At 41.6% G+C, this 26,904-nt stretch overlaps 2 protein-coding genes across 3 annotated transcripts in view; one reads left to right on the forward strand and one right to left on the reverse strand.

Annotated features, from left to right (window-relative positions):
- The window catches only part of LOC126210534 (UDP-glucosyltransferase 2-like), a 706,192-nt gene that overhangs the window by 460,182 nt on the left and 219,106 nt on the right, over nt 1-26,904 (reverse strand). The gene's annotated exons all lie outside the window — the stretch shown is intronic.
- Nucleotides 1-26,904, forward strand: part of LOC126210538 (speckle-type POZ protein-like) — a 94,372-nt gene that overhangs the window by 30,803 nt on the left and 36,665 nt on the right. For both annotated transcript variants that reach the window (XM_049939790.1, XM_049939791.1), the window contains exon 2: nt 15,645-15,953. In XM_049939790.1, the coding sequence (XP_049795747.1) occupies nt 15,645-15,953 (309 nt within the window). The remainder of the gene's footprint in view (nt 1-15,644; nt 15,954-26,904) is intronic.

Raw genomic sequence — 26,904 nt, forward strand, 5'->3', positions numbered from 1 at the left:
AGCTGAAGGCTAGCAGAGAATACATTAAAGACCTGTTTATATCAAAAGTGTGGAAGATGAAACAGGAAAAAGATGGGAAGAACTTGTAACATTCTGATTAAAAAAGTGAATCTTATGTTTGTTGAGGGTTCTGATTCTTTTGTTGCCAGTGATACTGCCAACACTGCAATAGATCTGAAAGCACTGTAGTATTGAAAAGATAGGGACAATAGTTTTCATTCCTTGAACAGGCTTCCAACTGTAAAACTTTTATTTCATTAAAGATAATACTTGTTTACCAAGGTCTGCACCAGTTAAGTGACTACTATTCATTCACTATAATAATAATAATAATAATAATAATAATAATAATAATAATAATGAGGCCACATAAGTGGAATATGAAAGATGAAATAATTTAGTAATTATTGGTGTTAAAAATCAGAGAAACAAGTGACATGTAAAATATTCACTAACTAGAGCTGTTTTATTTGAATAAAGATATTTTGGAAATACATATTTTGCACTCTGTATTTAAAGACTTTTATTTAAAAAAGATGTGTTTACATTTGAAATAGAAAGAATAACTTTGTATTTTGAATTCATATACTTTCAATAAAGTTTTGCACATAAATTTCCATAGACTTAATGTCCTAAGAGTACATACTGTCAGAGCAAACATGCTCCTGTGTCTATATATGTTTCTGAATATATTCCACATTTTGATTACATCACTTAAAATCTATTAAAATTGGTGCAATGGACAAAGTAAGCCATCATTGTAGGGGCAAGAAATGAAAAGCAATAGTTCCTGGTATGTGTTGCTCTGTTGCTTAATTTTCTGTAACCGCTAGAAGTACCACCATGCTTGCTTAAGGAATTAATCCTCATCTATTACCAAAACATTTCCTTGGTAATGCAGGGAATTAAAATACTCTATTTTAGATGCCTGAATTTGGTACATAACAAATTGCAGAAGACAGTTACATGCAAATTTTTCAGATATGAGCATGTACACAAAGTACAAAATATGACTAATTATCACAATAATTGTTTCTCTGAATTTCCACTATAATAAATTTAAGCAACCAAAGTGTGGTAATTTGCACACACTTAACATTAAACAATGAAAACAAACAATGGAAACCCCAGGAATATTAACGATATTAGGAAAAGCATGAGATTGCAAATCACTGTAAAAAGTTGCAGAAAGGCACAACAGATGGAGTGTTGCACATTATAGCTTTTGGCCTAACCCTTAGTCAACAAAGAAAATGCATGCACACACATTCACACAAGCAAGCGCATCCCATACACAGATGATTCCTACCAACTGCTGCACCCAATAACTAATATGGGTTTTCCCCAGGGGGCTCAGTTCTTTCAGGAGTACCCACATGCCACACATGGGGCCCCGAGCTATTACAGCCCATTCTTCTTTCCCTGGCTGCATTTCCATCACCCTGCACTCCCTCCCTCTCCTCACTCTTTCCCCATTGCCTCCTCCTTCCCCTCTGTGTTCTGATTTATATTCACCTGGTTCCCTTCATTGCTTGCAATTTTGTTCCTTCTGCCTGTTCTGTCATCATTTCTGGCATTGAGGTCCCTGCTTAATATTTGACCTCCACATCTAAATTTGGTATTAGCCATTTGGGGAAGAACTCCCTCCCTTGTGCCTACAGTGTGGATTCCTCTCCCCTGTTCCTTCCCCTCTCCCTTCCCTGCTGTAACCCCCTTCCACCCTGCTAGGTCACCAGCATGTGTAGCCAGTCTGCATGATGGGGGTGTTATGTCCCCGCCTGGCCAAGGAGTGGTTGCTTATCTTCTTGGAGCATTGGAACTCCCGGCAATGGCCACTGCACCAGGCGGCCCTTTCTGTGGCTGGGTGGTGCCCATGGGGAGAGCCCTTGATCAGAGAGGTTGGGATCAGGCCGGATGCTTGGTGCATGAAGCATATCAAACTGCAAAAATATGGCCATCTCTTCGAATGGTGAAGGATCATTGAATACTGCTTCGTATGACCCGGCAGCCTTCCATTTCCTGGCTACACCGTGGGAGGAGGGCCAGGCTCTCTGTCTTGGAATGAAAAACTTTCGCCACTACCTAGGACAGATTGAGGGGTGGGAGGACATTCACCGCCACAAAACCATTGTTTTTTTGTGGGGAATATAAAGGACAAGTTTGTGAAGTGCAGTAACATGGGGTCGGGCTCCCTGTTCATCAAAGCTGCTTTGCTTCCCAATCTGCAGCTCTTTGTGCTCATGATAATTTTAGCAATGTCCCAGTGTCTGTTACTCCCCACCAATCTCTGAATATGGTCCAGTGAGTAGATTTTCATAGGTACCCCATCCTGCAAACTGAGGATGAACTGCGGGCTAATCTGGAATGATACGGTGTTCATTTTGTTCGACATGTGCAGAAGGGTCGCAAAGACAACCACACCTACACCAGCGCCTTCATTCTAGTTTTGAGGGGGATACTCTCCCAGAGAAGGTAAAGATTATGTGTTACAGATGTAATGTGAAGCTACACGTCCCACCAACCATGAGGTGCTTTTGGAGCTTGCGTTTTGGGTATATGTCTTCCTGCTGTGTAGCGGAGCTGTTGTATGGTGACTGCGGACATCCACTCCATGAGGAGAAGCCCCTTTGTTCCACCACCTGTGTATGTCAATTGTCATGACCGCCACTTCCCTTGCTCACCAGATTGCCCAGCTTACAAGAGAGAAAAGAAGATCCAACAGTACAAGTCCCTGCATCATCTGTGTTATGCTGAGGCTCGCCAAAAATCCAGTGTCACTATCTTCAACTTTTGCTTCTGTTAAATCTTGACCCCCTCCTGCCTCTTCCTTACCCCAGCCACATCCCCCTCTCCCCTCGCCCTCTCGTGCAGTTCCTATGACCTCCCATCCAGGAGCCACTCCCCCTCCCCGGCCGAAGAAGTGGCCCCCTTCTTCGGCACCTGCCAGTCATGGACTTCCCTCTGGGATACCTCTCCCCAGCATCTCTCAGACTGGAAGCCTCCTACCACAAGTCGGCCACAAGACGCACCTCTGAAAGAGGAGGAGGAGGAGAAGAAGAAGAAATATGTCCCAAGACAAGGCCTCCCCCCCCCCCCCCCCAGTGCCCCCAGAGGAGCAGTCTTCACCCATCGTAACTTAAATCGGACATCTTATTTATGGATGTCACCCCATCCTTGTCGGTGACAACCACTGACAGAGTGACATGACCTGCTCCTCAGCTTCTTTGTCTAACCCGGGCTCTCGCCACAGTGGAATTGCAACCGATAATACTGTCACCTGCCGGAAATATAACGTCTTGTCTCCTCTTATTCTGCTTTCTGTCTTGCTCTTCAAGAAACACTCTTCCAGTTCCACCACTCTCCAACATTTCGTGGTTATGGGCTTTCTGTCAGAACTATGCCAGCCCTGGGGTGGCATTTGGTGGGGTCTGCACTTTGGTTCAGTCCGATGTCATTGGCGACTGGATACCCTATGTACCAACCTGGAAGCAATAGTGGTTCAAGTGCAGACGACTCCAGCAATCACTGTTTGCAGTGTCTATCTCCCTCCAGGTAGGCCACAACCTTACGTTGAACTGTCTATCTTAATATAGCAACTCCTGCCTCTGTATCTCCTCCTTGGGGTCTTCAATGCACACCACCTCCTGCGGAGGCATGCCACTTCGATTGGTTGGGTTATTCTAAATTAATCAACGTATTACAGATGTTTATTTGCGTCTCCTCATTGATGATTTCCATACTCACGTCAGTGCCACCCATGGCACCTTTACTGCTATCGATCTAAGCATTTTCTCCTCTGCTCTCGTGGCTTCCCTACATTGATCATCCCATGATGACCTTTGTGACAGTGAGCATGTTCTGGTGATTCTATTGTTCCCCTGCTGCCACCAGGCAGACAGGCTCCCACATTGGGCATTCTGCAGGGCCAGTTGGCCTTTATATACACCTGTTGTGCACTTAAACACCTCCCTCTTGAAATGCATTGATGTGGTCGTGCAAGACGTCTCTGTCACTATTCTTCATGCTTCTATCACTGCAGTCCCCATATCTACAGGTCCCCCTAATCAGCAACTGGTACCGTGGTGGACTAAGGATGTAGCAGTCGCTGTCCAGAACCGCTGCTCGGTGCTGCAATGATTTAAACATCCTTCAGACTGACCTCCTTACTTATAGGCACCTCCATGCTAATCGTTAGCTTATTAAGCAGAGTAAAAAGGAGTGCTGGGAGTTCTGTGTTACCTTCCTGGGGCCATATGTCTGTTCATCGCAGGATTGGTCCAAGCTCAGTATCCTTCTGGGTCACCAGCGACAGTCAACTGTCCAGTCTTAACCTCCAAGGTGCTCTGTGTCCTGATCCATTGGTCCTCTCAGAACATCTCGCGACGGCATTGGCATCCTCTTCGTATCTTGCTACCTTTCTTTGGAAGCAATGCTGAGTTAAACAGACTCCTCTCTGTTTAAACATGCATCATGCTGAGCTCTATAATGAATTCTTCACTGAATGGGAATTCTTGCAGGCTCTTACCTCAAGACACGTGGCCCCAGGCCCGTATTCCATCCACAACTAGGTGATCCAAAGCTTGGACATTCCCCTAAGGCAACATTTCCTTAGAGTCTTCAACTGCATTTGGCTCGTGCGCTTTCCTGTGACAATGGCGAGACATTATAGTTATCCCTGTCCTTAAGAACCCAATATCCCTTGACAGCTACTGCCCGATTAGCCTGACAAATGTACATCTTAAACTGTTAGAGAGAATGGTTAGCTTCAGATTATGTAGGGTACTTCAATCTCAGGGCCTTTTGTCGCCGTATCAGTGTGGCTTCTGGGCAGGACGATCTCCAACTGACCATTTACTCACATTGGAATCAGCAATGAGACATACCTTTACTAACTACCAGCACCTTGTTGCAGGTATACCTCATGGCTTGGTGGCATCACATTTTAGTTACACTCCATGATTGCGGCTTCCGTGGCCTCCTCCTGATTTTTATCCGTGACACTTTATCTCGCCAGCTCTTCCAGATTCAAGATGGGACTTCACTCAGTGCCCTCGGTTTCAGGAGAACAGTATCCCACAGGGTTCTGTGCTGTCACACTGTTCCTCATTGCTGTCAATGGGCTTGTAACATCTGTTGGGCCGGTGGTTACCCCAGCATTCTACATCGACGATTTTTGCATCTGGTGTAGCTCTCACTCGGAACATCTGCTGAACACTGCCTCCAACATGCCATCTGACCGACCTCTGTATGGGCCATCTCCCATGGCTTCGTTTTCTCCCTCCAAAATGTGGATTATGTATTTTTGCATCTCCTGAATGCTATAGCACAGTCCCATTTCTTGGGCCTTATTTTTGAAAAAAAGCTGTCGTGGCTGCCACAATTCGTCACCTGAAGACTACATGCATGCTGAAGCTTAATGCTCTCCACACACATCTTGGGGTGCAGACTGTACCACTCTTCTCCATTTTTACTTTGCTATGGTCTTGTCCAGACTAGATTATGGTAGTCAGGTTTATGGCTCAGTGGCTCCTTCCACTCTGCAACTACTTGACCCTGTTCACTGTTGTGGGGTGCATCTGGCTATTGGGGCCCTTCTCTCTAGTACTGTTCTGTCTCCTCACAGAAGTGGGGATTCCCCCTCTACAAATATGACGAAGCCAACTCCTAGTTCCTTTCACCAATTCCCTGACCATTCCATCTACTTAGCCCTCTTTTCCAACAATGGATGTCTCCCTCCTGACAACTGCCCACGAGTGGGTTTGCCAGTTTGCATGCCTCACTGTTCCCACTGTCGGGATCTCCATCATTACACCCTGGAATGCACTCTGTGTATTTCCTCCCATACCTCCCCTTGGATGGTGCCTAGACCATGGATTAGGACTGGCCTATTCCAGGATCCTAACATTTCTGTCACTCCTATGGTTTCCCGGCGTCTTGTACATGCCATTGTTGCAGAGTTCCATGGTGCCACCATCTTCTACACTGATGGTTCTAAGACAGTCAGTAAGGTGGGATATGCTTTCACATGTCCTACTGGCTTAGAACATCATTTATTGCCAGAGCTTTTAACCATTCACAGAGCCCTCAGTTTTGTTTCTCAGGCCTCCCTCCACAGTGTTTTAATTTGTTCAGACTCAATGAGCAGCTTACAGGCTATCAATCGATGCTACTCTTGTCACGCTTTGGTCTCTGCTATCCACGACCTTCTCTCTGCCCTTGGCCATGCCCCCTACTAAGTCATGTGGGCATCCCAGGGAATGAACTGGCTGACTGTTTGGCTAGAGAAGCAGATATGAACTCCCCCATTCCCTTTCATGATTCCAGCTGCGGATCTACGTCAAATCTCTCTTTGGCCAAAAATGGAATGACATCTGGTGCTCATAGTAATAAACTTTGCTCAATCAAGGTGTCTACTGCAGTTTGGCGCTCTTCCATCTGCTCCCACTGTTTTATGCAGTCTGCGCATTGGTCATACCAGGCTCACCCACCAACTCAGTCATAAAAAAATCACAGGTTGCTGAAAATTTGTTTCATAACATCCCTTAGCATGCTGAATTCAGTTGGTAAATCCAATTTGTTAAACAGTTTTGTTAATCACTTTTGAGTTTTGAGAATATCAGTAATTTTTTCAGACCCATATGTGGAGTTGGTTATCACGGATCATATTCACAAAAAGTTTTGAGCCAAACGTGTGTCCTTATATGTGATGATTACTCTGTACATACACTTGTAGTCATGTATGTGTATGTGCCTAATCTATATGTACATCTGAAATAAACCTAAATAAATAAGTGCACCTATAATTTACATTTTGCTTTGCAATTTCCAGACATAGATTTTCATTTGTGGTGGACTCAATTTGGGAGGGGAAAGTAAATATTTATAAAGGTTTCTGGTTCAGGATCGTGGCGGTGGGGTATTAGGTTTTTAGGGTGAGCAGGTGATCAACATTCGAACACATTCATATCATGATACGTACATACGGTCTTGCGGTCAGTTGGAGGCTGGCAATTGATGACAGCATGACACATGGCAGCCAGAAGAGACCCTCTTTCATTCCGCGCGGCCAGCTATACGGGTGGCTGATGACCCACCCGTGCGGGCACAGCGGAGAGAGGAATGTTCTTTCTATGTATGAGGGTGAATGTTTAGATGCACTACTTCATCACTCTTTTACACATTCTTAGATATAATGAAACACCAGTAACTAATAGTATCAAACGTGCCTCAGCATAAGAAATACTCAGTATATCATAGTGAGGTAATGAAGAGGAGATGGAGGAAAAAAACTGTGAAAAGCAAAGAAAATGAGTGTCAGTGACAAAACTGAAAGTGTCAATGAAAATGTACCATATGAGAAAAACATACGGACACAAATGAAATTTCTAGTATTGTTAGGAATAGCGTTGGAAAAACAGTGTTGCTAGATCTAACAGTGGGGCAAAAAAAAAAACCTCAACGAAAGACAAATGAATCTGAATAAATTCTGCTTCAATTTTCACTGTTATCATTATTATAAAAGATTAAGTGTGCTGATTGCGACCAAAGTATCTTATTTTTTAGTTACATCCAACCATGAACCATGGACCTTGCCGTTAGTGGGGAGGCTTGCGTGCCTCAGCGATATAGATGGCCGTACCGTAGGTGCAACCACAACGGAGGGGTATCTGTTGAGAGGCCAGACAAACATGTGGTTCCTGAAGAGGGGCAGCAGCCTTTTCAGTAGTTGCAGGGGCAACAGTCTGGATGATTGACTGATCTGGCCTTGTAACATTATCCAAAACGGCCTTGCTGTGCTGGTACTGCGAACGGCTGAAAGCAAGGGGAAACTACAGCCGCAATTTTTCCCGAGGACATGCAGCTTTACTGTATGATTAAATGATGATGGCGTCCTCTTGGGTAAAATATTCCGGAGGTAAAATAGTCCCCCATTTGGATCTCCGGGTGGGGACTACTCAAGAGGACGTCGTTCTCAGGAGAAAGAAAACTAGCATTCTATGGATCGGAGCGTGGAATGTCAGATCCCTTAATCGGGCAGGTAGGTTAGAAAATTTAAAAAGGGAAATGGATAGGTTAAAGTTAGATATAGTGGGAATTAGTGAAGTTCGGTGGCAGGAGGAACAAGACTTTTGGTCAGGTGATTACAGGCTTATAAATACAAAATCAAATAGGGGTAATGCAGGAGTAGGTTTAATAATGAATAAAAAAATAGGAGTGCGGGTTAGCTACTACAAACAGCATAGTGAACGCATTATTGTGGCCAAGATAGACACAAAGCCCATGCCTACTACAGTAGTACAAGTTTATATGCCTACTAGCTCTGCAGATGATGAAGAAATTGATGAAATGTATGACGAGTTAAAAGAAATTATTCAGGTAGTGAAGGGAGACGAAAATTTAATAGTCATGGGTGACTGGAATTCGAGTGTAGGAAAAGGGAGAGAAGGAAACATAGTCGGTGAATATGGATTGGGGGGAAGAAATGAAAGAGGAAGCCGCCTTGTAGAATTTTGCACAGAGCATAACTTAATCATAGCTAACACTTTGTTCAAGAATCATAAAAGAATGTTGTATACCTGGAAGAATCCTGGAGATACTAATAGGTATCAGATAGATTATACAATGGTAAGACAGAGATTTAGGAACCAGGTTTTAAATTGTAAGACATTTCCAGGGGCAGATGTGGATTCTGACCACAATCTATTGGTTATGAACTGCAGATTGAAACTGAAGAAACTGCAAAAAGGTGGGAATTTAAGGAGATGGGACCTGGATAAACTGAAAGAACCAGAGGTTGTAGAGAGTTTCAGGGAGAGCATAAGGGAACAATTGACAGGAATGGGGGAAAGAAATACAGTAGAAGAAGAATGGGTAGCTCTGAGGGATGAAGTAGTGAAGGCAGCAGAGGATCAAGTAGGTAAAAAGACGAGGGCTAATAGAAATCCTTGGGTAACAGAAGAAATATTGAATTTAATTGATGAAAGGAGAAAATATAAAAATGCAGTAAATGAAGCTGGCAAAAGGGAATACAAACGTCTCAAAAATGAGATCGACAGAAAGTGCAAAATGGCTAAGCAGGGATGGCTAGAGGACAAATGTAAGGATGTAGACGCTTGTCTCGCTAGGGGTAAGATAGATACTGCCTACAGGAAAATTAAAGAGACCTTTGGAGATAAGAAAACCACTTGTATGAATATCAAGAGCTCAGATGGCAACCCAGTTCTAAGCAAAGAAGGGAAGGCAGAAAGGTGGAAGGAGTATATAGAGGGTTTATACAAGGGCGATGTACTTGAGGACAATATTATGGAAATGGAAGAGGATGTAGATGAAGATGAAATGGGAGATAAGATACTGCGTGAAGAGTTTGACAGAGCACTGAAAGACCTGAGTCGAAACAAGGCCCCGGGAGTAGACAACATTCCATTAGAACTACTGATGGCCTTGGGAGAGCCAGTCATGACAAAACTCTACCATCTGGTGAGCAAGATGTATGAGACAGGCGAAATACCCACAGACTTCAAGAAGAATATAATAATTCCAATACCAAAGAAAGCAGTTGTTGACAGATGTGAAAATTACCGAACTATCAGTTTAATAAGTCACAGCTGCAAAATACTAATGCGAATTCTTTACAGACGAATGGAAAAACTGGTAGAAGCGGACCTCGGGGAAGATCAGTTTGGATTCCGTAGAAATGTTGGAACACGTGAGGCAATACTAACCTTACGACTTATCTTAGAAGAAAGATTAAGAAAAGGCAAACCTACGTTTCTAGCATTTGTAGACTTAGAGAAAGCTTTTGACAACGTTAACTGGAATACTCTCTTTCAAATTCTGAAGGTGGCAGGGGTAAAATACAGGGAGCGAAAGGCTATTTACAATTTGTACAGAAACCAGATGGCAGTTATAAGAGTCGAGGGGCATGAAAGGGAAGCAGTGGTTGGGAAAGGAGTGAGACAGGGTTGTAGCCTCTCCCCGATGTTATTCAATCTGTATATTGAGCAAGCAGTAAAGCAAACAAAAGAAAACTTCGGAGTAGGTATTAAAATTCATGGAGAAGAAGTAAAAACTTTGAGGTTCGCCGATGACATTGTAATTCTGTCAGAGACAGCAAAGGACTTGGAAGAGCAGTTGAACGGAATGGACAGTGTCTTGAAAGGAGGATATAAGATGAACATCAACAAAAGCAAAATGAGGATAATGGAATGTAGTCAAATTAAATCGGGTGATGCTGAGGGGATTAGATTAGGAAATGAGACACTTGAAGTAGTAAAGGAGTTTTGCTATTTAGGGAGCAAAATAACCGATGATGGTCGAAGTAGAGAGGATATAAAATGTAGACTGGCAATGGCAAGGAAAGCGTTTCTGAAGAAGAGAAATTTGTTAACATCGAGTATAGATTTGTCAGGAAGTCTTTTCTGAAAGTATTTGTATGGAGTGTAGCCATGTATGGAAGTGAAACATGGACGATAACCAGTTTGGACAAGAAGAGAATAGAAACTTTCGAAATGTGGTGCTACAGAAGAATGCTGAAGATAAGGTGGGTAGATCACGTAACTAATGAGGAGGTATTGAATAGGATTGGGGAGAAGAGAAGTTTGTGGCACAACTTGACTAGAAGAAGGGATCGGTTGGTAGGACATGTTTTGAGGCATCAAGGGATCACAAATTTAACATTGGAGGGCAGCGTGGAGGGTAAAAATCGTAGAGGGAGACCAAGAGATCAATACACTAAGCAGATTCAGAAGGATGTAGGTTGCAGTAGGTACTGGGAGATGATGAAGCTTGCACAGGATAGAGTAGCATGGAGAGCTGCATCAAACCAGTCTCAGGACTGAAGACCACAACAACATCCAGCGTGCTGTGGGTTTTCATGTAGAGTCATGGTAAAATAATCTTATTGCGAATTGAGTGGAAATGGACAGTTTAAAATATGAAAAGGACACTGGTTCACTCAATATTGTAGAACCTTACAAGACTTTTAAATTTGCTTGACAATCATTGTACGGCTGTTAAGTGTGGGCAATAGATGAGAAATTGCAGTTAAATCCCCTGAAACTCGATGAAAGGTTTTTCAGAAAGAATAAACATATTTTGAGTGCCTATACTCATTAAACTGAAAGACATAAAACTATGACGCTTGGGCACATATTTACAAATTTATCAAGTGTAGATTGCTGATGTTCAGTATGTCCTCCACCAGTGACACAAACAATGTCTCATTGATATTTGAATTCCTCCCACACTTTAGTAAGCGTGGCTGTTATCACTGACAGTATGGCATTATGGATATGGTTCTTGAACTTCACACACTGTGTTGTGCAAAAGTGTTACCATTGTAAATAGCATTCTGAATTGAGTCAGAAAATGCCACATGTTTGCATTTGTTGTGATTATGTAGAGTCTGTAACAGCTGTAACTTGTACGTCTTATAACCAACCAATTTCTGGAAACACACCAAAATATTGTTATGGGTAGTTGTACTTCTGAAGGGCAAGAAAAGTTGATTTTGTAGGACTATGTTGGAAAGCAGGTTAAATTCATGCGACATTTTCAGTGGAAACATGAAGATGGCCAAAACTCTTTCCTTTGCATACACATTCTGTGTCTACAAACTGTTGATACCATTTGCACATTGCACAAACTGGAGAACATAAAGTGATTGCTGCTGTGGTGTTGCCAGTTCACAACACGTTACAGTAACCAAGCAAAAAGAAAACAACTGACATCTAGTGTCAATGAATATAAATTAGACAATGTATTCATTCCTCCAATAACAGTGCAGTGATTAATTGTTCTGACTACACAATAGTGTGTAAAATATATATATTTTTTGAAACACCCTATGCATGTGCAGTAATTTGCAGAACTTGAATCTTGTAATTGCATATCACGTACATTGACAGGACTCTTCAAAATCACTTGGACTCCTCATACAATGAGACTGTGTGCTGTGCACTCCAAACCTACAGTGTTCCATTCCCAGATAATGTCCAGACTCATAATAGTTGTGCTGCAGCACAATAGTTGGCTAAGAGTGAGTTTACATAGTACAGTTACATGCTCCAACATCGAATCTGACCCAGCATACAGGTGATGATTGACCCACTATTTCTGTTACTTCATCCACATTATATGCCATCACAGCCAGTCCAATGACTCTGACCACACTGTAGTGACAACTGTCTCCTCTGCATAACAGATACTACAAAAAGTGTATCCACTACTTGACTATATGTGAATGTTTGTGGAGCAAACCAGTAATCTCAACATGAAATAAAAACTAAACAGTATCTTGTATAAAAGTGCTCCGTTCGAAAGTACACATTTTTCAAATATTTGAAATAAAAAACTTACTACTGGGTAACAGTCAATATCAAGCCACTTCACCATGTAGCTTATAACACATTTGGATCCTCTTTGGCACGCTGTCCACTATATGATAGAGATGTTGCTGTCAGACCTTTCGATAGTGACCCTCTTGGGGCCACCCATTGTGGCTTCCTGAAACTTCAACTGGTCCTAGTGCTCGATTGAGCTCATGTCGGCAGATAGTGAAGGCCATTCCACTTAGTTCATTCCTGCCTCCCGGAGGAATCCTTACACAAAGTGGGCACACTGTATAGCTTTATAATGTCATTGCAAAAGATAAGATGGAGTCCTGCTGTCAAACAATAGTCACAACCATAGTAAAAAGACAACTTTGTGACAACTTATCACTTGGTAAAACCAGCTAAATCAAAATAGGAGTAACTGTGTCTGAACTACTTTGCAACAAAAAATTGCATAGCTAACAATGATGGATGTGTTACAAATTTACTTAATAAATAACAAAAAATATATATTATATGTATTGCGGCACTTATTGCGTTGCTGTCATGTGTTGCTCTCTTATATACTGTCCGACAAAAATAGTGAAGCAGTCACAAGGAGAGGACTGAACAAGATGAAAATTCGTTGGTTGCGAGGTCATGGAATTCTATTTTGGTGATTACAAATTCAAGCCCTATTATCAGTGTGACAAGCACTCCCTCTGCCGTGGATGCATGCACTTGTGCTGTTAGGATGTCGTGCCATTGTATCCTCTCCTGAGGGAAGCTGACCCACAACTGTTGTAACTGGTCCTCTAAATTCTGGACATTGGTACTGGACAGAATTGATATCCAAACTTTTCCCACACATGTAGGCCTGCTATTGTGGACAGAGTTGGGGATATCGCTGGCCGTGGAAGTACTGCAACATGACTCGGACAGTTCACATGTACACATACTATGGGTGAATAAGATTTGTTCTGTTCAAAAATGCCACCACGGTATTGTCGCACGGGATGATCCAGGAGGTATTTCTGGTCACCATTTTAAGTGCAGCCATTTGTGTTGTTGTGTTAATGGTAGCCCTTGCCTGGGAATGTAATCCCTTAGTCCGTCTACTTACAGTCCCTGACCAGTGCTGTGGGATGACACAATGTTGCAGGGAATCCATTACTTGTCCTCAGGTAGTAGGTACAGATCCGAAGGGATTACAGTGTGCTAGGTCCACAATATCATGCTCCTTCCTTGTGATCGTCAGACATACTAGACAGGAACTTTGACACAGTATGTCTTCGCTCAAGTAACTGTGCACTCGGACATCAGGGTGTCCGAATGTTTCACAATCCTGGAAATAGCAAGATTCAACCAGTTATCCCAATGGAGTCGGGTACATAGCATCTGTGTGGCCTTCACAGGGATCATTCAACATCTCGTGCTGCTCATGCCCTTCACAAACCCTACCAAGCATGGTAACAATACTAAACACGAACAACACTAATGCACTCTGGTAGCTGTTCTACCTGTTAACAGAGATTTGCAACAGTAGTCATTTTCATATCGACCCAAGGTGTACAAGGTCTGTTCAAAAAATTCTGGAACATGTGTAATTTCGCAGTAGTGGTTTGTTGGAGTGAAATGCAGTTGGTATCCCTGCACACACCTGTGTTTAATGTGTAACTGCCGGAAATTTCATTGTTGTATGTCTGTTAGTTATTGTTCAGTGCTGTATTTAGTAGAACATTGTGGCATACAGATTGCGAATTTCGAGATGGCAGAGATTGCGGAGCAAAGTGTCTGGATTAAATTGTGCGGTAAACTGTAGAAAACCTTTACAGAGACCCACCAAATGACAAGGAAGCCTATGGTGATGAGTGCGTAAGCTGTACTTCGTGTTACAAATGGTTCACATGTACTTTAAAAATGGCCGAACAGAAGTTAAAAATGGTCCTTGTTCAGGATGGCCTTTAATGTCTACAGACGAGGCTCATGTAGGAATCTCAACAAAATTGTGTGTGCCAATTGAAGACTGAGTGTATGAGAGATGGTAGAAGGATGCAACATTTCAGTTCGATCATGTCATGAAATTGGTGCAATTGAGAATGAGGTGTTCCTCAAGAGAGTCACAACTGGTGATGAGACGTGGGTCTATGGTTATGATGTTGAGACAGAGGTTCAGTCTTCTCAATTCATCATATTCGTCGATGGTACTATCGGGACATGTTGTGGCACCTGGGAGAAAATCTGAGAAGGAAACGGCCTTAAATGTGGTGAGACAATTCATGGCTCTTCCTTCACAATAACGTGTGCGCATGTTCATCCCTGGTGGTGCGTGACTGTAGCACAAAGAATTAAATCACTGAGCTGTCTTATCCTCCGAACTCATCCAACCTGGCCACCACAGACGTTTTTTTATTTCTAAAGTTGAAAACCCCGTCGAAAGGACAAATATTTGCAAGGGCGCACGGGATAAAAGATAGCACTTCCCACGATCCAGCAAGACGCATACCAAGACTGCTTCCAGAAGTGGAAATGCATTGGGAGTGGTGTATCAATTTCAAAGGAGACCGTGCAGAATAAGTAAAAGGTAAATGTAGTAAATTTTTGTGGACAAAGTTCCAGAATTTTTTTGAACAGACGTTGTGTATGTGTATGAAGTTAAATTGACATCTGGCCATGTATTCTGTGTGCTTCAAATGTTTTTCAGGCAGTGTATTTTGAATTAAATCAGTTTTATACTGTGTTTGCATCTAATTAACATTTCTAGATGAATGATCTAATTACTGACATAGATGTCTGTATGCCACCATACTGCCTAAGCTGAAGTCTTTATCGTAGCTGTAATACTTACTTACTGGATTGATATGTTTATAATGATTTGCACATATCATCATCATTCAATGAATTGTTAAAAACCATTCAACAGCCAAGATCACATAAAATATTTTTTACTTAAAACGGCCGGTTTCAACAGACTATGCTGTAGTCTTCTGGTCTTAAACGTGTTTTACAACAAAACGTTTTAAGACCTGAAGATAACAGCACAGTCAGTTGGAACATGATCCATCCACCTTCTTTGTAGTCAGGAGTTTCTCAAGTGCGTCATACCCGACGTCTAGGTGCAAACCATTTTGACGGGCCTGCATGTGCTGCTGCCACCAGACCACGCCCACGCGGACTTTAGCATTTCATGTGAAATGTCACACAGTTTCCACTTCTTGGAATGTAATCATCTGATGGTTTCTATATAGTAGATATAGCACTGTGCTGAAGATTTCTTTCCAATTGTGTATATAGCCTTACAAAATGGTAAAAAGTACACTTCTTCTTTTGCAGGTGACATTTGAATTTGGGGCACAGCAGAGTCCTGGCTGTGTACGTGAAGTAGCCGTAACAAACTTTGTGACAACCAAGGCTACATTTACATGGAATGTGCATCAGCTGCGGAATTGGCCGAAAGGCACTTTTGAAGCCTCATCACCGCCGTTTGTCCACCCCAGTGCGAGTATGTGGAGCATGCACCTGTCCAAAGACAGCCACGAATCCGTCCATCTTGGTTTCATACTGGTCTCTTCTGAGAAGGGAGCACCTGTGAGAGCCAGCATAAAGACAAAGGCCAAATCCAAAGCCAGTCAAATAAAAGAGGTATGCCAACATCTGTACCTAGTTCTTTTGTTGACAGTAAGTAATTTTCATGACTCGTATATCAGCATAAGGAAGACATCAAGCCACATTATGATTTGTTGAGTAGGATACTGTATTAAAAATTAAAAACGTGGATACAGTGTAACAATAGCTACATTTGTTTGTTTACACATGGCAGTAATACAAATCTTCCGGTGCCAGATTTATTGGCCATGTACATGACTTGGTAATTGGGCATGTACAGGAGGATAAAACATTTTATGTGATTGTGGGAATCAGAGTGACTGGTGTGGTGACGATACAGTGTGTTGATACTGACGTGGGTTGGTGCTGCTGATTCATAGCTGATGGATTTTATCTCCACATACTAGTGGCTTTACAGGTGTTGCTCAGAGCAGACTAACCTGTGCTGTGTCCACTGGTTCCTGCTTCATCATTCTCTAGGTTGCCGGTGACTGGCAGTCTCTGTTGTCCCTGCTGCAATGGCCGTTCAGTCACCCAGTGCCCATGGAGCATCTTTTGTCTGTTGTAATTAGATTGTAAGGGAGGTCACCATGTTATAATAGAGGCTGAGGTCAGACAGCAAAAATAAAGTTGAATGGAAACTGAGGATGTCACAAAATGACATCATACCCAGGGGCAAATACAAACATCAGTTGCAGAGAGACAGACTTTCGCCATAATGCAAAGTCAGAACTGGGATATGGACATAAGATACAGATTCAGGAATGATATGAAGTGTCATAATCTAAAAGCAACATTAGAACTAAAATCGGTTCCAGATTCTGACTCCGTACCAGAATAGCTCATCATAACATGTTCTGTTATCTGAATGTCATAGTATGACCTACAGTAATTGAATGCCCTCCTGAATGCTTCTCCACAGCAGTTTTGGTCTCCCTCCCACACTCTTTGTCTTTCAGAGCATTGAATTTCCCATAGTATCATATTGAAACTCGTGAGCTTTGTTTGCAGTGCCTTCCAGTGATAGATCAATGCTCGGCTACTTCACCCTGCCAGTCTTCATAATGGGGCACCAAACTTTACAATTCCCCCTCAAAAAAATCCTCAAATTCTCCTTTGTAGGTGGCCGGGCAATGGCACGGCAATGTGTGCAAACTCCACTGCATTTCCATGGTAGTCTCTCCATAATTCCAGTTGTGGAGCTAGCCACTGCCCACTGTAAGTTTCCTAGCAGCTGACGTAACTGCTGGATTTTCTATGGGAACCTCTATGAATGAACTTGTGTCCATTCTCTGCATTCGTGAGTGACCACGGAGGCTGTAACTTAATGGCAATTCTGCTTCTTTGTAACAGGAAAGCCTTTAATGTTCCCACTCATGTTTGTGAGATCCTTCGAATCTTTAATAGGGCCACCCCATCCAGAACAAAGAAAAATGCTTGTGAACCATTCTTGTTCATCTTCTACGGATTTGAGAAAAATCTCATAGTAACAAGGCACAGATTAATTTTAGCCCTTTTGTCCGGAGCTTTGGTCCATAAAGTATTACAGGACTTAACACTCTCTCCTCTCCTCTTTCGTGTTCTAGTTGCGAATGGTGCATGGGAAGAAAGATTGCTGGCCAGCTTCTGTGAAAGCTCGCATATCTCTAACTGTACCTTAATTGAGTTTTTGTGAGATATGCGAGTGCAATACAGGATGGCGCAGTTAAAAATCAGCCCACCTCCTCTTTGAATATGAATGCAACATTTCGACTTCTGAAACAGAGTAACTAGCTGCAGTAATTGACAGTTTTATGCAATAATCAGTTGTTAGCATTCTTCTCTCATGTTTCAGTTTATTTCACATTTCTCTTTGCGGTCTGCAAAATGACTTTCTCTTTAGAAAAAAGGACTGAAATTGTGGAAGTGTATTTGAAAACAGGTTCGATTAAGGAAACTTGCGAAATTTTCAGGGTCAAGTATGTGGATAGAGGACTACGAGCAAAGAGAGCAGTGCAGAGTCTATATAAAAACTGGCGCACCTATAGACCTGTGCAAAGTGTAAAATAACAAAGAATTTCTTCAGTTTGTACACTGGAAGTTATTGCAGACATTTGCCAAAGAATTATTCAGAGCCGAAAGAAGTCTACACATAAACTGACCCAACAGATGCATTTACGTAGGCGTAGTTGCCAGCAGATATTGAAACATCTTAGTCTGAAGCCACATTGTGTGACAGTTGTGCAACAATGCCGGGAGGATGACAGTTGGAAACTTGTAGGTTACTGCATGTGGCTTCTGAATAACATCAATTATGGATCTTTCTGGTCACATGAATTCAAAGAACATGAGGTACTGTTCAACGGAGACCATAACATTGTGTGTCAGCAACCACTCTGTGACAAAGAAACCAGCATTTGGTGCTGTAAAATACGGACGCGCGTCATTGGACCAGTGTTTTTTGACACTACTGCCAACATGGTTGCATATATGGAAATTTTTTGTACATTTTGTGCTCAACTTGTTGAATATGAATGACGATATTGCTTCTTCCACCAAAATGGGGCAACATGCCATATGTCTGAGGTAACACTAGAAACAGTCCATGATGCCTTCAACTGAGGAACAAATTGTCAGAAAACGTTTATGGCCACCACACGTTTGCTGGATCTGACGTGATTTTTTTGCTGTGGGGGCACTTGAGGAGCAAGGCGTGTCAAACAAATCCACACACAATACAGGAACTGAAAGATAACATAAGCTACAATGTTGCCGCCATTGACGTCCGAACTTCACACCAGATGTATCTGAATATGCTTACACTGTAACTGCTGCCAGTGCATGTTTGGTAGTCATTTATCATTACAGTTACTGGTATTTCCATCTGTTTATGTGCAATAGTTCTACTTATTTGTTTCCACTCCCAATGCCAAATGTTGATCCTCTTTCTACAGTTCTGATTACTCTGCAAAGAATGTCATCATCCATGCCAGTGGTTTGTTGTGTAAAACAGTTTAATTCAGTTGTGAGCAAAAATTGAATAAAATAATCACAAATTGCAGGTTCGAATTCATGCTGTAATAAAAGCCAGTGTATACGGTGTCAATTACTGAACCTGCCAGAGAGAGACTCAAATGCATCATGCTGAAAAATGAAAATTTTTGCTTAAATATTGCATGCGAATATTAATGGCAAAAGGCTCAATTTTAATTATACACACAGACCTATATATTTCACTAAATATCTCATTTATTGGTTTAAGGAGTATACAACAGCAGTACCTTCTCATAGTTAATCAGTCAAGACGAGGGATAGACAAAATGGGATTCTGAAATGGTGGTTCACCATTTTTATTATTTCTTCACATCAGCGAGTAGAATAGAACAGTAGCACAGACTTCCTCAAGTCCCTGTACAAAATGAGCCTTGGGACTTCTGTGCGCACATCATCTGAGATAGAAGCATAACAACATATGTTATCAAATTGGTACATTACAGTGCTCCTAATGATGACAACCTTTATTAGCAGAGCAACAAGTTTGCCACCATTCTGGTTCTGCTAGTCATTACAGTCAATCATATGTTTTTTTTTACTGGTTAAGTTGGATTTTCTTTGAGATTGGGTTGGATTTTATCTTTGTTTGGTATAGGAAGGTCAGGGTCAGGAGATTGATTTTTCTTTCACCACATTGTATTACATATGTTACATAAACAATGAGTGTTACCATGAATTTTTTTTTACCTTGACACTGATAATAAAGCTTCAATTTTTTACAGAGTAACATGTAGATTATCATTATATTATTCTGTTGCCATGTGGTTACATTTTGAGTAATAAGTAACATTGGGGTTGTTGCTGTTACTTCGCTGCTTGTGAAGTTGGATTTATTGTATCTGTCCTCAATATATTTATTAATCTTGCCTCGCTATTTGGTTAAGTTTCACTGGAAACAAGGTAAAACCATTTAAAAGACCTGTGACCTCAGTTGCATACTGAATTATGTTCAGTAATTTTCATTACTTAGCTTTCTTAAACTTCAGTTGACAGTTTACATGTGAAAATGTTCTTTAGCAAATCAACTTTTTTTCTCTGAGCAATAGTTCTTCGACATACTATTCACAATTTTAACAATCTGGGAAAAGACAGATTGCTGCTTACAATAAAGAAGACATGTCAAGTTGCAGACAGGCGCAATCAAAAGACACTTACAAAGCTTTTGACCACAGCCTTCATCAGAAAAAGACACACACACCATTCACACTCCCAAGCAAGCACACCTCACGTACACGCAACCACCAACACCAGCATTTCTGGCCGAGATGTGTGCGTGATGTGTGGTTGCTGTGTGTGTGTGTGTGTGTGTGTGTGTGTGTAATTGTGCCTTTCTGCAACTTCTTTTTTTTTTTTTTTTTTGTCACCAGTCTACTGACTGGTTTGATGCGGCCCGCCACGAATTCCTTTCCTGTGCTAACCTCTTCATCTCAGAGTAACACTTGCAACCTACGTCCTCAATTATTTGCTTGACGTATTCCGATCTCTGTCTTCCTCTACAGTTTTTGCCCTCTACAGCTCCCTCTAGTACCATGGAAGTCATTCCCTCATGTCTTAGCAGATGTCCTATCATCCTGTCCCTTCTCCTTATCAGTGTTTTCCACATATTCCTTTCCTCTCCGCTTCTGCGTAGAACCTCCACATTCCTTACCTTATCAGTCCACCTAATTTTCAACATTCGTCTATAGCGCCACATCTCAAATGCTTCGATTCTCTTCTGTTCCGGTTTTCCCACAGTCCATGTTTCACTACCATACAATGCTGTACTCCAGACGTACACCCTCAGAAATTTCTTCCTCAAATTAAGGCCGGTATTTGATATTAGTAGACTTCTCTTGGCCAGAAATGCCTTTTTTGCCATAGCGAGTCTGCTTTTGATGTCCTCCTTGCTCCATCCGTCATTGGTTATTTTATTTATTTATTTATTTAACCTGATCAGATTAGGGCCATCAGGCCCTCTTTTACATCGGACCAGTGTTCCACACATGCAGCATTTCACACATCATGAACATAGTTTAAATGAGAAAATTAGCTTACTCTAGTGACAATATGAATAAAGAGTAGTGACTAAGACCTAATAAAGTAAATGTGGAAGTATTTTTACAACAGTTGCTATAAATATAGATTATGATAAAAGCAATAATAATAACAGTAAAACAAAAAATCAAATAATAATGATAAACATGACTAAGACCTAATAAAGTAAATGCTGGCAGTATTTTTACATCAGGTGCTATACATACAGATTATGGTGAAAGTAATAATAATAACAGTAAAAAAAATCAAATAATAATGACAAACATGAGAAAGATTGGCAATAGTAATGAAGGTTTGTGCAGATGTACATTAATATCTTGGTGTGTAAAGTAGATGTTTACTAGTGTAGCGAGTTTTGGGTAAGGGAGGTTTAAGGAGGGGGAAAGAGGGAACTAATGAGGTGAAGTGCACTCATGTACAGAGGAAGGCATTACTGTTGCTTAAGTAGATACGTCATTAACTTGTTTTTTGAAGCCGGTCATGTTTTTAAGTTCTCTAACATAACGAGGGAGGTTATTCCAGAGTCGGGTTCCCGCTACTGTAAAGGACTTGGAGAAGGTGACCGAGCGATGCAGTGGAACGGAGAGGATTTTATTATGATGGGAACGTGTGTTTCTGTCATGTTGTTCCGACATGAGTGTTAGGGACGAGGAGAGATATGAGGGACAGTGTACATTTATAAGGCAGTAGATGAGACAGAGTGTATGGAAATCTCTGCGTTTGTCTGCACGCAGCCAGGACAATTTTGCATATGCTGGTGAAATGTGATCAAAAAGTCGAACGTCACAGATATATCGGACGCAGGCATTCGTGACCAGTTCTAGATGTCGGGAATTTTCCTGAGAGAGGCCTTGTAGGATAATGTCACTGTAGTCAATGATTGGGAGTATAAGCGTTTGTACTAATTTCTTTTTCAGATCGAAAGGGAAGAGTTTTTTATATTTTTGTAGGACATGAAGGGATGCTGATGCTTTTTTGCACACTGCAGTTACGTGCTCTGTCCAATTTAGATTTTCATCTTATTATTACTCCCAAACTCTTTGCTGAGGGCGAGAATTTAATATTTGTTCCATTTAGGATAAGAGGTGGTACGGATTCCCGATGTTTTGGGCTAATGAGCTTAGAGTGACCAACAAGTACCGCTTGGGTTTTAGATGGGTTTAGTTTTAGACCTATGTCCTGTGCCCATTTTGACAGTGCATCGAGGTCAGTATTGAAATTTTCAATAGCTTTCTTGAGATTGCTTGGTTTCGCACTTAGATACAACTGAAGGTCATCAGCATACATACGGTATTTGCAATAGGTCAGGACCGATGACACATCATTGACATAAAGAGAGAAGAGTATAGGACCTAATACTGAGCCTTGGGGAACGCCTGACACTACCTGCCGCCATTGTGATTTTATATTCCCAGACAGGACGTGTTGCTGACGAGACGTAATGTATGAGCGAAACCATTGCACTGCGCTTGGTGAGAAATTTAGACCGCTAAGTTTGGCTAGTAAGATGTCGAAGTCGACAGTATCAAATGCTTTGCTGAAATCTAAGAAGCAAATGATAGTCACTTCTTGTCTGTCCATGGCAAGTTTCAGGTCATCTGTCACCTTTATCAGAGCGTCATGAACTATGTATTCTAAGGCCTTTGATAGTGCAGGAAGAAGGCAGATGGGGCGGTAGTCAGAGGGTGCTGTGGCGATGTCCTTTTTAGGCAGTGGCTTAATTTGTCCCGGTTTCCAGGCCTCAGGGAAAACACTTGTGATTAATGAATCGTTGAAAATGTCTGTTATAGAGGGCAGTAGTTGGTCAATAATAAGTTTTACCATCTGGATAGTGATACCATCATGTCCAGTAGATGCTGATGTAATCCGCATTATGGCTTTCTTGACAGTACTGCAAGTGACGTGCTGTAGATAGAATTTTTCTTTGCTACAGTCGTTCATCCCCATGAAGTAATCAATGATTCTGTTTTTTTTTTTTTTTTTTTTTTTTTTTGCGGATCAATTTTGGTTGCAGGTAATGTGAAGAATCGGTTTAGTTCTTCAGCTGGGACCATGGGATTTTCTGCAACTTTTATTTTGCCTAAACCGAGACTACGGAGATTTTTCCACAGGATAGCTGGTCTACATCTATTGTCAGCTAATGTACGGGCATGTCTGAGCTTAGCGTTTCTCACCGCTTGACTGACTTTGTTTCGTTTCTGCTTGGAGCATATTTGTCATATAGTTGAGTAATTTCGTTAGTGAAATCGTGGAGTTTGTCGTTTATGTCCATGAGGGGAGTAGAGGTCATCCCCCAAACTATTTCTTGTGCCTCAGTTTTGAGTTCAGGCAAATTTATGCGTTTGAGGTCTCGGTATGTAGACAGTTTTTGTTTCTTTCTAGGGCATTCTAGTGAATACGTCATGGAAATGATGTCATGGGCAGACATGCCAGGCGCAGATATTTGAGAGGTGCGGATTATTCTGTTCGGAGATTTCGTTGCGAATATATCTATGAAAGTGTGACTGGTAGTCGTGTGATGAGTAGGTGCCAGCTGAAGTAGCGTCATATTTGAGGAAGAAAGCGTCCTCTTAAATTTACCTGTGGAAGGACTATTGCACAGAAAATTAATGTTAGTGTCACCAGCTATAATTACATGTTCATATGACGATTCGAGACTAGAGAGGGCAGTTTCGAAGCAGGCGAACCCACCTACTTTAGGAGGTTTGTAAAGGACACATATTAAGCACTTTCTGTTAAGTGATTTGATCTCTATGAACATATATTCCACTTGTTTATCCCCATTGTTGTCGGATGTGTGTAGTACTGTAGGTGACAAATCAGAGTGTATGTACGCCCCTACTCCGCCCCCTCGTCTGTTGCATCTGTCGTGCCTGAGAAAGATATAGCCATCTAGGTTTACGGAAGTTGTAGGAATACTTGGCTTGAGCCAAGTCTCTGACAAAAGTATTACGTGTATATCAGCAGTTTGAAATATATATTTGAACTCGTCGAAGTGAGCTGACAGAGACTGGACATTTGCATGTGCAATATGCAGCTTGGTGCGTTCGGGTGTTGATTGCCCAAGGAGGCTGCCGATCGATGTTTGCGGGTCGTGGTTGGCGGTGACAAGAGGGTCTGGCATGAGGAATGCGGAAGGCGTGTGAAGGAGAGGGGGGTTGAGGGAGTGTCCTCCCAGTTCTGTGCAGTGAAAGCGGCCGGGAGGGTGAGGGGGTAGGTCCCCGGGGAGAAAACGGGATCTGCGGCCAAGGTCAGCGAGGTCTGCAACGGTTCTGGAAGTAGCCGTGGGCTGGCAGGGGAAGGAATTTCGCTAAACACAACGGGAGTAATCTGCACGTTATGACAGAGTGTGATATTAATTGCACTTATGAGGATAAAAACTAAAGTATGATGGTTACTGCCTAGATAGCAGAATTCCTTAACTTCATCGACTTCGTGACCATCAATCCTGATGTTAAGTTTCTCGCTGTTCTCATTTCTACTACTTCTCATTACCTTCGTCTTTCTCCGATTTACTCTCAAACCATACTGTGTACTCATTAGACTGTTCATTCCGTTCAGCAGATCATTTAATTCTTCTTCACTTTCACTTAGGATAGCAATGTCATCAGCGAATCGTATCATTGATGTCCTTTCACCTTGTATTTTAATTCCACTCCTGAACCTTTCTTTTATTTCCATCATTGCTTCCTCGATGTACAGATTGAAGAGTAGGGGCAAAAGGCTACAGCCTTGTCTCACACCCTTCTTAATACGAGCACTTCGTTCTTGATCGTCCACTCTTATTATTCCCTCTTGGTTGTTGTACATATTGTATATGACCCGTCTCTCCCTATAGCTTACCCCTACTTTTTTCAGAATCTCGAACAGCTTGCACCATTTTATATTGTTGAACGCTTTTTCCAGGTTGACAAATCCTATGAAAGTGTCTTGATTTTTCTTTAGCCTTGCTTCCATTATTAGCCGTAACGTCAGAATTGCCTCTCTCGTCCCTTTACTTTTCCTAAAGCCAAACTGATCGTCACCTAGCGCATTCTCAATTTTCTTTTCCATTCTTCTGTATATTATTCTTGTAAGCAGCTTCGATGCATGAGCTGTTAAGCTGATTGTGCGATAATTCTCGCACTTGTCAGCTCTTGCCGTCTTCGGAATTGTGTGCATGATGCTTTTCCAAAAGTCAGATGGTATATCGCCAGACTCATATATTCTACACACCAACGTGAATAGTCGTTTTGTTGCCACTTCCCCCAATGATTTTAGAAATTCTGATGGAATGTTATCTATCCCTTCTGCCTTATTTGACCATTAGTCCTCCAAAGCTCTTTTAAATTCCGATTCTAATACTGGATCCCCTATCTCTTCTAAATTGACTCCTGTGTCTTCTTCTATCACATCAGACAAATCTTCACCCTCATAGAGGCTTTCAATGTATTCTTTCCACCTATCTGCTCTCTCCTCTGCATTTAACAGTGGAATTCCCGTTGCACTCTTAATGTTACCACCGTTGCTTTTCATGTCACCAAAGGTTGTTTTGACTTTCCTGTATGCTGAGTCTGTCCTTCCGACAATCATATCTTTTTCGATGTCTTCACATTTTTCCTGCAGCCATTTCGTCTTAGCTTCCCTGCACTTCCTATTTATTTCATTCCTCAGCGACTAGTATTTCTGTATTCCTGATTTTCCCGGCCTACATTGTTGGTATTCCTATCTGAATGTTCCATTGTTTGATATTCCAATTTTCAAATGTTTGAAGATCATTCATATCAATTGTACTGTATGCGTGGATTACAATAATTTTTATTTCATTTCTTGGTTTACTTTGAGTGGAGAAACATTTTTCTTGTTGATAGTTCTTTTAAGGAAAATTTTAATGGAAGTTCTTCATTTTATCATTTATTTTGTGACAAGTTATCTTTATAAATGTAATTCACAGAAATTTCTCTTGCTTATGAAATGTTATGGCTTCAGATTTACTCATTTGGATGACATCTATAGTTGTCAAATGGTGCACTCGTTCATCATTCCAGGCAAGGGCATAGTGAGTTAATGTACCTTACAGCCCTCAGGAAGGCAGAAGACACTGCTTGCCACACTCCATCAGATGGCAGCAACATATGAAACAAGAGCGTAGAGGAATCAAATACACACAGCAATAGTCTAGCTTCCCGGAGAAGAAAACCAGATAATAAATAATTGTTAAAGGGGAGGCAGAGGTATGCTCTCTCATGAAAAATTATACCTATTTGTCCTGACAGAACATCACTGAATTCATGGGAATTTGGAGTAGCAGTTCATCTGAATTTTATCTAATAGCAGTGCGCACAGGCTGTCTTCTGATTTTTATTACTTGCTAACGTGTAACACAGTTTGTATCTATGGTGCCAAAGTACTGTCTGTAACATCTCCAAGCACTTGCTCAATGTCTTCGTAGGTATTTACTTGCAATGTGTTTAGGGTGTTACACTCTTTATATTGGCTGCTGCATACTGTCTCTAATGAGCAATGCTGGCAGGCAAGCCTAATTGTTGCTTCAGTGATGGAGGAATGCGTAGAGTTTCTGCATTGTCATGTGTTAATTTTTGTTCATGATTGATGGCATCACTTGAAGCAAAGATGCTACTAAAAAGTACATGTCACTTGTACTTTTCTCGTGTACGCACAGCTACATTTTGTCATTCTTTATTTGCTCTATAAGATTAGTTCACTTACCAGTGATGTCACAAGCTAACATGTTAAAGTTGATATAGTCATTGTGCTTACATAAATCTGCTCGATTCACCTTGCATCTTCACAGTTGAACATCTATGTCTTCTGTCCCAGTCCCGTTTGATTGCAGACTATTCTGTGATTAAATGAAGTTAATGTACCCGACACAAACTAATCATTGTTAATCGGGTAAACACTGTCATCACCTCTGCTC

The sequence above is a fragment of the Schistocerca nitens genome, chromosome 10, assembly GCF_023898315.1.
Source record: "Schistocerca nitens isolate TAMUIC-IGC-003100 chromosome 10, iqSchNite1.1, whole genome shotgun sequence".
Lineage (NCBI taxonomy): Eukaryota > Metazoa > Arthropoda > Insecta > Orthoptera > Acrididae > Schistocerca > Schistocerca nitens.